Below are 15,283 nucleotides of genomic sequence, written 5' to 3' on the forward strand. Positions count from 1 at the left end.
AAAACTGAGGTTGACTTAAAAACACATGTAAGAAGATGTATACATTGCCTGAATCCTGAATGCCTGGGAAAGGCAACTGATATTAGGGCTTCATGTCATACTTTTAATCTGCTTCAATTTTATTTACTCCAATCTATTATGGCCTCCAATGCTTCAAAATAAACCTTTTTACCCAGATATATTCCCATATGAAAACAGACCTCTATAATATTTCTTATAATCTCCATTCTCATTATCCTGTGTTCACGTTGTACTTTGCCTCCATTTTCTTGCCCTCCTTTGTCCTACTCCCTCCCTTGTACTTCCTTCCATTCCCACTGATTCCTTACTGCTCCCCTGTCTTCCTTTTATTTTTCATTCTATGCACTACAACAGCCTACATACTATTTTTCAGCCTATGCACCAAAGAGCAGTGTACAGTCAGCACACTACAGCCTGGGAACCAAATCCAGCCCACTGTCTGTTATTATAAATAAAGTTTTATTAGAGCTATACCCATTCATTTGCCTATTGTCCATGGCTGCTTTCCTGTTACAATGACAGAGCTGAGCAGTTGAGACAAAGACCATATGGCTCACCAAGCCTAAGATATTTACTATCTGGCCTTTACAGAAAAAGTTGGTCATCCCCTGCTCTGGAGATATAGAAGAAAGATAATATTTTTTATCATCTATAAAGGTTTTTTTTAAACGACTATCTCTCACCAGAGAATCTACAAACAATTTCTAGTGAGTCAAGTTTATATTGCCAATACAGGGTGCCATCTCAAAGGCACTTTCTGTTTCTTCAATTTTTCCAGAAATCTGTGTACCATCTCCTGATACATTTTCAAGTTTTATATAGTCTAGCACACAACTTGACTGGTCCTAACTTTCCTGACCACAGCTAACTTTCCTGGTCACAACTACTGACCACTTATTCTAATACCTAATTAACAGAAATTCTGGTTAAACAAGTAGAAGAGGCATACTGGAGAGTCTTTTGTAAATACAAACAGAAGGGAACTAGTCCGAGTTAACCATATACTCTGTAATACACAGTAGCAAAAAACAAAAACAAAAACAAAAACAAAAAACAACTATGCTTTCAGAGGCTCTTAGTAAGTATGATCAGGTAAGAACACCATTCTAAACTCATGAATTCTACAATGTAGAAGAAAGAGAAAATAATTTAAAAAAACATAATTAGACAGTTCCAAGACTCTGATATGTACCCAGTGATAGGAGGAAGCATCAAAGTGTGTCAATGCAATGAAAATGATATTCAGGGATAGGATGGTTATATCTAAATGGATACTTTCCTCCTTCTTTAACCTTTAACTATTTAATCAAATGGACAGACAGATAACAATACTACTTCTATTAGTAATAATACAATTAGTACCTCTAAAAGTACTTCATACTTTTCAAAGTTCAGTTGGTCCTCCATATTTGTGGGTTCCATATCCATGGATTCAACCATGAATTGAAAGTATATATTTTAAGCTGCATCTGTCCTGAACATGTACAAACTTTTTTTCCTTTTCATTATTCCCCAAACAATACAGTATAATTTAGATAGCACTTACATTGTATTAGGTACTATAAATAAATCTAGAAGTGATTTAAAGTGTATGGAAGGAAGCGCATAGATTATATGCAAATACTACACCATTTTATATCAGGAACTTCAATATCGTGGATTTTGGTATCCACAGAAGGTTTGGGAACCAATCCCCAAGGAAACCAAGGGACAACCGTACTCTCCACACTACATCACTTGATTCTGCTGTCCACCTTGTGAAATCGTTATTGCCATCTCTAATATGAGGATACTAAGTCTAGTGCTCTTAGTGCCAAACAATAATGCATTTTAATATCTATATATGAATAATTAACAGTTGAAGAAATTACTTAAGATTTTGGTACTTCCATTTCCCTATTTTTTTTCTTTATATCTATTGTCTGGCAATCTTAGCAACACTGGTTGTTTCACAAAAGGGGTTTTGTGATAATCAATGAATATTGAACATCTTTATTTTCCTCAATAGTTTCCTTGCACCTGTGGGCATTCTCATTCATTCATATCTTCTCTCTCTCTCTCTCACATACACACACACACACATGTGCACACATATGCACACAATTATTACACTAAGAAACAAGTTACCTGTGTAGCAATCATCCTTATACAATGATCACCATGTCATAATGGAGGATCCCCAAACCACAATGTCCCAGGATATAAGCAACAGTTCCAGCTGCACTCCACATCTACTGGAAAAAGACCTTGATACTCTCTCAGCAGAAGCAGGCATTCCATTGACACTGCAGCAAGCATAGAAACTCATAATTTGAAAAGTGGGAGGTAAGCAACTAGCCCTCTTTCGCTGGCAGGTTATTTAACTTAATCTACAACTCTGGAGCAAAGCCAGAACTCTCCCATGACTGCCAGCTTCTGTCACCAGAAAAGAGGGCAAAATCCACCACCACAACCACACCACACATTATAGTTACATCCCAATTATGGAAATAAAGAAACTGATCTCTTGAATCAAATTATCAATCTGGCTACATCCCAATTAAAGATCTAAAAAACTGACTATTCAAATCAAATTATCACGCTGGAAAATAGGGTGATTTAATCATGGACATCTTATAAAGTCACTAGATAACATGATAAATCTGTAGCATAGGCTATATACTATAGAATGCACCTTACAGAGTGCTTTGACCTTGAGCTATTTAAACAAACAAACAAAAAACCATACTTGAGAATAGAATTGATAACACTCATCCACACAGATACATTTTCATTCCGAAGACAAATTATTTTAAAGGATAACGACAGATACATGCTGAAATTAGTTACTTAGATGTGTTTAAGCTAAAAACTGCCAAGCACATGTACATGATATTCTGTAGTGTCTTATCTTTAGTTTGTCAAGGTTTTAAAATCCCTCTTGAGCTGGAGTATCATTTTTAGCTTGGCTAGGTCAGAATGACACTGAACAATATGAATAATGACACACAAGACAGCTATATGGACAGAGTTGGCATCAGCAAGCCAGCTGTGTTAACACCTGTGTGTCCTGCACAGCTGATCTTCAGGAACCAAGATCAAGAAACTGAGAATAGAGTTCAAAGACCATAAGTAACATTTAGAGAGTCATTGACAAGCCACTAAAAATTGGGTTTTTTAGAGGCAGAGGATCATGTTTCAACTTTAAAATACTGTCAGTTTCATAAATTAAAAATTATTCTTTGTACTCCTTATAAATGCACTGAAAACTAAAAATCAAAAATAACTATATTATTATTTACTCAGGTTAATCACTGTTAATGTAAAATTATAAAATTATATTTAAATATTTGGTTATACAGTGTCTTCATCTATCATATCCTGTTTGACACTATTCCATTCCACAATCCACTCTAAGCATAGAAGTAATCATCTTTCTATCTCATAGGAATCAAACTAGTCATTACATTACCTGCAAATTCATTGTTAGCACATCTCTTTCCAAGAGATATTCTGATAATTGAATTTAGGCTTTCTCCTCTAGGTCTTGATTAGGCAAAGTGAAATACAGATGCTATTTTTAGTAATCAAATAAACAAAACAGGTGACAATATCAGCAAAACTTCCATTAGAATCTAGAGATGGCTTATGTTATATTTAGAGACTATATGGTGGTAGAATTTGACTCATTCCACAAACATTCATTAAGTGCCTACTGGGCACCAGGCACAGTGATAGATGCCGAGAATATAAAAATTAAGGAGACAGAATTCCATCCCTCAAGGACTTCAAACTCCAGTAGCATAATTAATCTCTTGAAATGCATTTTCTAGCTTCCCATTTATCTATAATGTCTTGTTTCTCCTGTCAATTGCTATACTGCCTTCTTTCTTTGCCAGAGTATTATGTTAATCAATCTCAAACCTTTATCTTTAGCCCTGACTTTCCCTTGAGGTTCAGACTCACACATCCTGCTGATTATTCCACATTACCTTAAATTCAGTATTTCCAAAACAAAACTCATCATTGTCTCCCTTCTCCCTACTTAATAAAAATAAAAATAATTTAAGCAAAAAGGCTGCTTTCTGTATTCCCAGCATCCTTTGCCCCATCAGGGGAATCAAACTCCCCTGCCTCTTTCTTATCATCATATGCCACTTTGCTGAATAAGTTTCACACCCTTTCTTCTGACACCACCTACCATCACTCTTCTGGTTCAACCGTTCTCAGCCCCCATCTAGCCTACTACAGCTTCCTAATAGAGCTGTCTATTCAGACTTGTGGCTCTTAAAACCACTTCTATTACTCACTATATCCAGTTTGCAAAATGTGCTCTCTAGAGCTCAAATTTTATAAGAAAATCCAACCACATCAACCCCTAGCTTAAACCCTAGTTTGCTCCCCACTTCCATTATATGACCCAAGGTTCTTAGCATGGCAAAAAAGTCCTTCCATGACCTAGCTACTACCTGCCTGCCTCATTGAGCTTCATCTCTTTTACTCTTTTTGCATCTAATATTGAACTTAGAATATTTAGTCAGTCATGTTTCCATGAACTTGTTGCTCATGCCACTCTCTTTGCTAGCATACTTTTCCCATCTTCCTCACATTTTGAGGCCCCACCCAGGCATTAGTTTTCTTCTAAGAAATCTCCAGGCAATCCCTGAGTTTTCTAAGTATGCTACATATGAGCATAACTATCTATATAGAACTGTGATATACACACACACACACACACACACACACACGCACAGAGTTGAACTTTGAACAACATGTGGGTTAGGGGTGCCAACCCCCACAGAGTTGAAAATCCATGTGTAACTTCTGACTCCCCCAAAACTTAACTACAAACAGTCTACTATTGGAAGCCTTACTGATAACATAAACAGCTGATTAACACATATTTTGTGTTATGTGTATTATATACTATATTCTTATAATAAAGCTAGAAAAAAGAAAATGTTATTAAGAAAATCATAAGGAAGAGAAAATATATTTACTATGCATTAAGTGGAAGTGGATCATCATAAAAGTCTTCATCCTCATAATCTTCATGTTGAATAGACTGAGGAGGAGAAGGAAGAGGAGGGGTTGGTCTTGCTGTCTCATGGATGGCAGAGTTGGAAGAAGATCCACGTATAAATGGACCCACACAATTCAAACCCATGTGTTCAAGGGTCAACTTTATATGCATACATACACACACACACAAATATGACAAATATACATACATATATATGTGTGTGTGTATATATATGTACGTATGTATGTATGTTTGTTTCCCCAGAGGCTACTAAAGTTTCTGGAACATTATATGCACTAAAAATGTATATGTAGAATTTAATTATTATAAATGTTGTGTTTCATGATGGGTTCTAGGTTTTAAATAACTTTTCTGAAGAAGCAAATCTAAAAAGATGTCAGCAAAAACTCCTGTGACTTCCTAAATATTGTTCCAGTGTCATTTCAGTCCGATAAATTTAAAGGATTTATAGACGCGAGGTCTTATGGAGTTTTTACAATTTCCGGATTGTCATTTCCTGTTTTATCTTTTAGATGATTTACGAAAAAAGCATCTAACATTTCTCAGTGAATATTCTTTGGTACTTTTAAAGCCTGTATGTTATGGCCGTACATAGGGAACATTTCAGTTAATCTTTCCAAACTTGTGGGACTCATGCTATCTCAAAAGCCTCAAGAATGTAGCCATTCTACTCATTCAACAACAAACATGACTACAAAATTATTAGCTGCTTCTTCACATTCCGATTTTACCTAAGTTTTCTTACTTTTACTCTTAGCTGCAGTAAACTGAGATCTCTCTCTATTAGGCACTTGGTTAGTATCTAATAAATACTTATTTTTATCATATCTAATCCTAAACAATCCAGACATTATCCTACCCATCTAGGCATTATCCTATCCTGAAATTATTTTAATATAATTGTTGTAATTTCCCTTTACCCCACACAATAGAAATACTTAGGCACATTTGGAGAGGCTCTAATTAAACTATCGCAAAGACAAAAAACCAAACACCGCATGTTCTCACTCATAGGTGGGAACTGAACAATGAGAACACTCGGACACAGGAAGAGGAACATCACACACCGGGGCCTGTCGTGGGGTGGGGGGAGCGGGGAGGGATAGCATTAGGAGATATACCTAATGTAAATGAGAAGTTAATGGGCACAACACACCAGCATGGCACATGTATACATATGTAACAAACCTGCACATGGTGCACATGTACCCTAGAACTTAAAGTATAATTAAAAAAAAGAAATAATAATTCCTGTATTATCAGTAAAACTGAAAGCCTACTGGTAGAGCTATTAAAAAACAAAAGTATATGCTTTTAGAGATTGATGTTGGCAAAAATGATGGACTAAGGAACTCCAAAAGCTAGTCCTTCCATAAAAGTAGCAAATAAACTGGCAAAAAATGTCAGAATTAGCTTTTTTCAGAACTCGAGAAGCTAACTGAAAGTTTACAGTAACCAGGTAAAAGCTTAACCAAGAAAAAAATCTGAATCTCAGTATTTAAGGAACTCTGTCAAAACAGTGGTTGACTACTAAGCCAACAGAGACTTCAGTGGCTATATATGACAAAGGATACGACTTTACAAAATGAGTTCAGAAAGACAGCCTTTACAAAATCAGTTCAGACTTTATACAATCAGTCACTAAATACAAAACAACGACTAGAGCAAGCAGCAACAACCCTGGAGATGGGGAGAATCTTATTTCCAGAGTTATCAGATTATAATTTTCAAAATATCTACTTTTCAACAAAAAATTGTGTATGCCAGGAAAAAAGAAAGTATAGCTCATTTCCAATAAAAACAGAAATGAACAGGAACTGTCCTTGAGGAAGTCTAAACATTGACCTTACCACATAAGTACTTTAAATCAATTATTTTAAATGTGCATATAAAGTTATAGAAAACCATGTACAAGGAACTAAAAGAAACCATGATAACAATGTCTTCCAAAATAGAAAATGTAAACGAAAATAAAAAGAAGCAAAATATAAATTTTGAAGTTGACACATTCAAAATTTGGTGGTGGGGTGGGGCTAGTTAGAAAAAAAAAAAAACCTGTCAACCAAGAATTCTATTTGTGACAAAAGTGTCCTTAAAAACGAAGGAGAATGATAGCAGCCAGATGGTGGAATAGGAAACCCTGGACTCTCCTACCCCCATGGACACATTGATTCAATGGCACATATCAATTCCCTTTATGGAAATTCCAGAAAGTAGCTGAGAGGCTCCTGCAACCTGGGCAACAAGAAATCAGTCACACTGAAACCACTGGAAAACTGAAGACACTCTCTAATCGTAATCCCCACTCCCAGCACAGCATCATTATTATCAGGAGGGAACTCTCAGCTCCCAACTCTTTATGAGAAGGAAAGGAATTGGACTGTGCATACAATGTCCCACTCTTCAGAGTTCTACCTAAAGGACTGGCTTTTGTCTCACCTGTGTTTGAGTACTGACATGACCCAACATACACCAGACCCACAGAGAAAAAAGGTGGTGGTTGGGACTAGAGCACAGATATTCATAACAGCTCTCCCCTGGCTTGGCACAGAAAGGACCAGTGAAAAAAAATCCCCAGCTCTCAGCTTCTACCTTGGGAGGAAAAGAATTGGGCCATACATACAACATTCCAACTTTTCCAAGTATTACCAGAGGGTAATATTTCTATCTTTTGTCTTGCCTGTCTCAAAGCACTGATGAGGCATAGCATACTCTAGAACCCTGGAGCCTTTAAGAAGATGACAGTTTGGACTAACACAGAAGTTCAAGAGCCCCATAGAAGCTCTGGCCAAGTTTATTGGTGAAGGTCTTCTCTGGTACAAAGCCAATCCTTGAAGTCTGAGAGAGATGGTAGGTTCTTTTTTTTTTTTTTTCTTAATGCATAGATACCAACACAAAGAGTCAAGGAAAATGAAAAAACAGAGAAACATAATCCAAAAAAGGAACAAGATAAAACTCTGGAAACCAATACTAATGAAATGGAGATATATTAATTATCTGAAAGAGAATTCAAAATACTGTCATAAAAATGATCGATAAGCTCAGAAAAATAATACATGAACAAAGTGAGAATTTCAGTAATAAGAAAATTTAAGAGGAACAAATATTAGGGCAGAAGAATATAATAACTCAACTAAAAATTCAAGAGAGGTTCAACAGCAGACTAAAACCAGCAGAAAAAAAAAATTGGTGAACTTGAAGATAGGCCATGTGAAATCATCCAGTCAGAGGAAGAAAATAATAATAGTAATAAAGAATAAAGACAGCTTAAGGGACTTACAGAAAATTGTCAAGCAGACCAATATATGGATTACAGGAGTCAGAGAAAAAAAAGAAAAAGAAAAAAAACTAGAAAGTTTATTCAAAAAAATAATGACTGATAATTTCCCAAATCTGGAGAAGAAAATGAACATCCAAATCCAGGAAGCTTAATGAATCCCTAATAAGATGAAACTAAAGAAATTCACACCAAAACACATTATAATCAAATTTTCAGACAAAGAGAATTTTGAAAGCAGCAAGAAGAAAATGACTCATTACAAACAAGGGAATCCCTATTAAACTATCAACTGACTTTTTCAGCTCAAACTTTGCAAGCCAGAAGGGAGTAACATGACGTATTCAAAGAGATGAAAGGGAAAAAGAATGCTATCTAAGAACACTATACCTGGCAAAACTGCCCTTTAAAAATGAAGGAAACATAAAAACTTCCCTGACAAAAACTGAGGAAGTTCATCACTAACAGACTTGCCTTACAAGGAGCGCTAAAGGCAGTTCTTCAAGTAGAAATAATAGAATGCTAAACAGCAACATGATACCTTAAGAAAGTATAGAACTCAAAGGTAAATATATAGATATACAGAATGCTTTATTACTCTAATGGTGGTGGGTAAATCACTTTTATTTCTAATGTAAAAGTTAAAACACAAAAGTATTAAAAACAACTATAAGTAAAAAGTATGTGAATGAATACACCATATAGTAAATTGTGACATCAATAACAAAATGTGAAGGGAGGAGGAGTAAAACTGTAGAGTTTTTGCATGTGATTAAAGTTAAGTTGTTATCAACTTAAACTGTCATAACCATATTTTATATAAGCCCCACGGTAACTGGAAACAAAATACCCATGTAAGTTACACAAAAGTAAAAAAGAAATTAATAAAAGCTTATCAATACAAAAAAATCAATGAAACACAAAGGATGAGAGCAAGGGAGAAAAATGAACTAAGAACTGTGCACTAAGGAACTCCAAAAGCTCTGGAACTCCAAAAACAAATGAACTATAAGACAAACAGAAAATGATTAACAAAATGGCAGTAATAAATAATTTCCTATCAGTAATTACTTCAAATGTAAATAGATTTAACTTCCGATAAATAAATAGATTTAACTTCCAATAAAGAGACACAGAGTGGCTGAATGGATTTAAAAAAAAAAAAAAAAGATCCAACTATACACTGTCTATGAGAAACTCATTTTAGATTTAAGGATGTGCATAGACTGAAAGTAAAGTGTTGGAAATAGATATTCCATTAGTTACCATTTGGTAACCAAAAAAGAGTAGGAGTGAATATATTTATATCATACAAAATAGATTAGAAGCCAAAAACTGTCAGGAGAGACAAAGAATAACATTATATAATGATATAAGAGTGCAGTCTCCAGGAACATATAACAATTTTAACAATTATCACATACACACACACACACACACACACACACACACACACCTAACAGCAGAGCACCTAAATATATAAAACAAACATTGGCAGAACTGAAGGGAATATAGACAGCAACACAATAATAGTAGGAGACTTCATTACCCCACTTCCAATAACGGGGAGAACAACCATTCAGAAAAAGAAATAGCAAACACAAACAACACTATAGACCAAATGAACCTAATGAACATACGTAGACCGTTCCAGTATACAGCAGCAGAACACGCATTCTTCTCAAGTGTACACACATCATTTTCCAGGATATATTATATGTTAGGTGTCAAAATAAGTCTTAATAGATTTAAGAATATTAAAATCATACCAAGTTTCTTTTCTGACTATAATGAAATGAAACCAGAAATAAAGTATAGAAGAAAAACTGGAAAATTCACAATATATAGAAATAAATTTTTGAACAACCAGCGGCATAAGAAAGAAATCATTAGGAAAGTTAGAAAATATCTTGAGACAAAGTAAAATGAAAATGAAATACAACATATCAAAACTTAAGAGACTCAGTGAAAGCAGTAGTAAGGGGAAACATACAGCAGTAAACACCTACATTAAAAAAAAAGATGTCACATAAACGATTTAATTTGGCACCTCAAGGAACGAGAAGAAGAACAAACTAAACCCAAAATTAGCAGAAGGAAGGAAATAATAAAGATTAGAACAGGAAAAGAATAAAGAACAGAAAAACACAATAGAGAAAATCAGTAAAACTAAGAGTTTATATTTTGAAAAGATGAAATTTACAAACCTTTAGTAAGACTAAGCAAAAAAGATAAAACTAAAAAAAAAAAAACACAAAAAGGAGAAATTATAACTGATACCACAGAAATAAAAAGAATCATGACAGACTACTATGAACAATTATACGCAATATAGTAGATAATCTAGAAGAAACGGATAAATTCTAAGAAACATGCACCTAACAAGACTGAATGATTAAAAAAAAAAAATAGAAAGTCTTGAACAGAGGTTGGGTGTGGTGGCTTATCCCTATAATCCCAGCACTTTGGTGGCCAAGGTGGGAGGAGTGCTTGAGGCTAGGAGTTCAAGACAGCCTGGGCAACATAATGAGATGCTATCTCTTCAAAACATAATAATAATTTAAAAATTAGCAGGATTTGGTGGCATATGCCTGTAGGCACAGCTACTTAGGAGACTGAGGTAGGAGGATCTCTTGAGCCCAGGGGTTTGAGGCTGCAGTGAGCTATGAGTATGCCACTGCACCACTCTAATCTAGGCAACAGAGCAAGACACTGTCTCAAAAAAAAAAAAGAAAAAGAAAGACAGAAAGATGGGGGTGGGGTGGGGGCAAAGGGTGAAAGGAAGAAAGAGAGGAAGGGAGGGAGGGAAAATCTTGAACAATAGTAAGGAGTAATCAAAAATCTTCTGACAAAGAAAAGCCCAGGACTAGGTGGCTTTACTGATGAATTCTATAAAACAATTAAATAATTAATGTTAATGATTTTCAAACTCCTCCAAAAAATTTGAAAAGGAGGGAAAACTTCAAAATATATTTTATGAGACCAGCATTTTCCTGATACCAAAGCCAGACAAAGACATCACAAGAAAAAAAAGCTACAGGCCAATATCCCTGATGAATATAGATCTAAAAATCCTCAACAAAATATTAGCAACTGAATTCAAAAGCACAATTAAAGGATTAGGCGCCATTACAAAGTTGGATTTATCCCTGGGATGTAAGAATGGTTCAACATACAAAAATCAATTATGACACACAACATTAACAGAATGAAGGACATAATTCACACAATCATCTCAACAGATGCATAAAAAGCATTTGATAAAATTGATAAAAATTCAATAGCCTTTCATGATAAAAATTCTCAACAAACTAGGAATAGAAGAAAAGTACCTGAACACACCAAAGGCCATATATGTAGAGTTCACAGCTAATATCATACTCAATGATTAAAAACTTAAAGCTTTTCCTCTAAAATCACGAACAAGGTAAGGATGTCTGCTTTTACCACTTGTATTCAACGTACCATTGAATGTCCTAGCAAGCGTGATTTGGCAAGAAAAATAAGTAATAGGCATCCAAACAGAAAAGGAAGAAGTAAAACTGTCCCTGATTGCAGATGACATGATCTTCTACACAGAAACCCCTTTAGAATATATGAGTATTCCTTACGTATGGAATATCCTAGTTCAGTATTAATTCAAGCTAGATTGTTATGAATTAAGATGTTAATTGTAAGCACCAAGGTAAACACTAAAAAAAAATCACACTTATAACCACATCAAAAAGAATAAAATACTTACAAATTAACTACAGAGGTGAAAGACTTGTACACTAAAAAGTACAAAACACTGGCAAAAGAAATTAAAAATACAACAAATGAAAAAACATTCTGTGTTCATGAATTGGAAGACTTATTATTGTTAAAATGTTCATCCTACCCAAAGTTATTTACAGATTCAATGTAATCCCTATCAGAATCCCAGTGGCATTTTTGCAGAAATAGAAAAAGCAATTCTAAACTTCATATGCAACCAGAAACTGCCTCAAATAGCCAAAAAGAGCTTGAAAAATAAGGGCCAAGCTGGAGGCCTCACACTTTCTGATTTCAAAATACATTACAAAGATGGTTGGATGCAGTGGCTCACGCCTGTAATCCCAGCACTTTGGGAGGCCAAGGTGGGTGGATCACCTGTGCTCAGGAGTTTGAGACCAGCCTGGCCAACATGGTGAAACCCCATCTCTACTAAAAATCCAAAAATTTAGCTAGGCATGGTGGTGTGCGCCTATAGTCCCAGCTACTCAGCAGGCTGAGGCAGGAGAATTGATTGAACCCAGGAGGCGAAGGCTACAGTGAGCCAAGATCATGCCACTGCACTCCAGCCCGGGCAAAAGCGTAAGACTCCCTCTCAAAAATAAAAATAAAAAAATATATATACATATATACACATATACATATATATACACACATATGCATATATATACATATATATATATCAAAACTATAGTAATTAAAACAGTATGGTATTGGCAGAGAAACAGACATAGAGTTCTATGGAACAAAACAGAAAGCCCAGAAATAAATCCACGCATATATGGTCAGTTGATCCTTGACAAGAATGCAAAGAAGACACAATGGGGAAAGGATAGTTTCCTTCAACGAAGAGTGTTGGGAAAACTGGATATCACTTGCTAAAGAATGAAACTGGGCCAGGCATGGTGGCTCATGCCTGTAATCTCAGCACTTTGTGAGGCTGAGGTGAGTGGGTAGCTTGAGGCCAGGAGTTCAAGACCAGCCTGGCCAACATGGTGAAACCCCACCTCTATTAAAAATATAAAAATCAGCTGGTCATGGTGGTATATTACTGTAGTTCCAGCTACTTAGGAGGCTGAGGAACGAGAATCACTTGAACCCAGGAGGCAGAGGTTGCAGTGAGCCGAGATCACACCACTGCACTCCAGCCTTAGTGACAGAGCAGAACTTTGTCTAAAGAAAAAAAAAAAACGGAGCCTACCTTACACTATATTTTAAAAAAAATCTATTTAAAATGGATTAAAGACTTAAACATAAGACTTACAACTATAAATTTCCTAGAACAAGACATAGAGGAGAAACTTCATGACATTAGTCTTTGCAATGATTTCATGGATATGACACTAAAAGCACAAGAAACAAAAATGAAAACAGACAAGTGAAACTACATCAAATGAAAAAGCTTCTGCATAGCAAAAAATAATAATAATAATAATCAACATAATGAAAAGGCAACCTGTGGGATAAGAGAAAATGCTTGCAAACAACATAAGGGTTTTAATTTCTAAAATATAAGACGTTAATTTCTAAACTCTATACAACTTAATAGCAAAAAGAAACTAATAACCTCATTTTAAAATGGGCTAAGAACTTGAATAGACATTTATCCAAAGAAGACATACAAATGGTCAAACAGGTATATGAAAACATCCTCAGTGTCACTATCATCAAGGAAATAAAAATCAAAACCACAATGAGGTATCACCTCATACCTATTAGGATGACTATTACAAAAAAATTTTAAAAAAGACAAGTGTTGGCAAAGATGTGGAGAAACTGGAACCCATGTACACAACAGCAAAGGAATGTAAAATGGTGCAGATGCTCTGGAAAAAAAGTATGGAGATTTCACAAAAAGTTAAAATTAGAACTACCACATATGATTCAGCAACCACTTCTGGGTATTTATCTAAAAGAATTGCAATAAGAATCTCTAAGAAATATATACACTCCCAAGTTCACTTCAGTACTATTTATAATAGCCAAGATCTAGAAACAACCTAAATGTCTATTGAGAGATAAATGGATACATAAAATATGGTATATACATACAATAAAATATTACTCAGCTTTTCAAAGGAAGGAAATAATCAGCCTTTTAAAAGAAGGAAATCCTATGATATACAACAAAATGGATGAACCTTGAGGACATTATACTAAGTGAAATAAACCACTCACAGAACAAATACTACATAATTCCACTTACATGACATATCTAAAATAGTCAAACTCATGGAAACAGAGAGTAGAATGGTAGTTACCAGGGGCTGGGGTGGGGGAGGGAGAAGTGGGGAGTTGTTAATAAATAGGTATAAAGCTTCAATTATGCAAGATGGGTAAGTTCTGAAAGTCTGCTTTATAACATTGTACCTGTGGTTAACAATATTGTATTGCATACGAAAAACCCATTAAGAGGCTAGATCTTAGATTAAGTGTTCTTACCGCAATAAAATTAAAATTTTTTCTAACGAAGGAGAAATTCAGACATTCCAAGATAAACAGAAGCTAAGGGAGTTGCCACTAGATCTGCCCAATAAGAAATGCTAAAGGGAGTCCTGAAATGAAAGGATACTAGACAGTAACTCAAATTCACATGAAAAAATAAGGAACGCCAGCAAAGCTAACTAAGTAGGGAAATATAAAAGTCAGTATTAATGTATGTTTGGTTTGTAATTCCTCTTTTTCTTCTATAGATTTAAAAGATAACTATATAAAACAATCATTATAAACTATGTTGATGGGCACACAATATATAAGAATGTAATTTTTAACAACATGAAGAGAAAGGATGAAGCTATATAAGAGCAAAATTTTTTTAACATAATTGGCACTACGTTGGCATTAATTCAAACAAGATTGTTTTGAATTAAGATGTTAATTGTAATCACCAAGGGTAACGCTAAGAAAACAACTAAAAATGTATAGTAAAATAAAAGAGAAGGGAATTAAAAAAATGGTATACTACCAAAGATCTATCTAATGCAGACAAGAAGGAATCGTAGAGGAACTGAGGAACAAAACAGACATAACACATGTAGAAAAAAATGGCAGAAGTCCTTCCTTATCACAATTACGTTAAATGTAAATTGATTTAAATATCCAATTGAAAGTCAGAAGTTAGCAAAATGAATGTTTTTCAAAACATGATTCATTTTACACTGTCTATAAAAGATTCATCTTAGATACAAAGACACAAATAGGTTAAAAGT

The 15,283-nt window shown here is 34.8% G+C and overlaps 1 protein-coding gene across 18 annotated transcripts in view; it reads right to left on the reverse strand.

Annotated features, from left to right (window-relative positions):
* CCDC171 (coiled-coil domain containing 171) overlaps nucleotides 1–15,283 on the reverse strand; it is a 445,777-nt gene that overhangs the window by 100,237 nt on the left and 330,257 nt on the right. The window contains exon 24 of one of the 18 annotated variants that reach the window (XM_063649495.1): nucleotides 4,985–5,065. The exons of the other annotated variants lie outside the window; for them this stretch is intronic. Coding sequence (XP_063505565.1) covers nucleotides 5,000–5,065 — 66 coding nt within the window. The 3' untranslated portion in view covers nucleotides 4,985–4,999. Of the gene's footprint in view, nucleotides 1–4,984; nucleotides 5,066–15,283 lie in introns of those variants that run through there. 18 annotated transcript variants of the gene reach the window in all.

Source organism: Pongo pygmaeus, chromosome 13 (genome assembly GCF_028885625.2).
Source record: "Pongo pygmaeus isolate AG05252 chromosome 13, NHGRI_mPonPyg2-v2.0_pri, whole genome shotgun sequence".
Classification (NCBI taxonomy): Eukaryota; Metazoa; Chordata; class Mammalia; order Primates; family Hominidae; genus Pongo; species Pongo pygmaeus.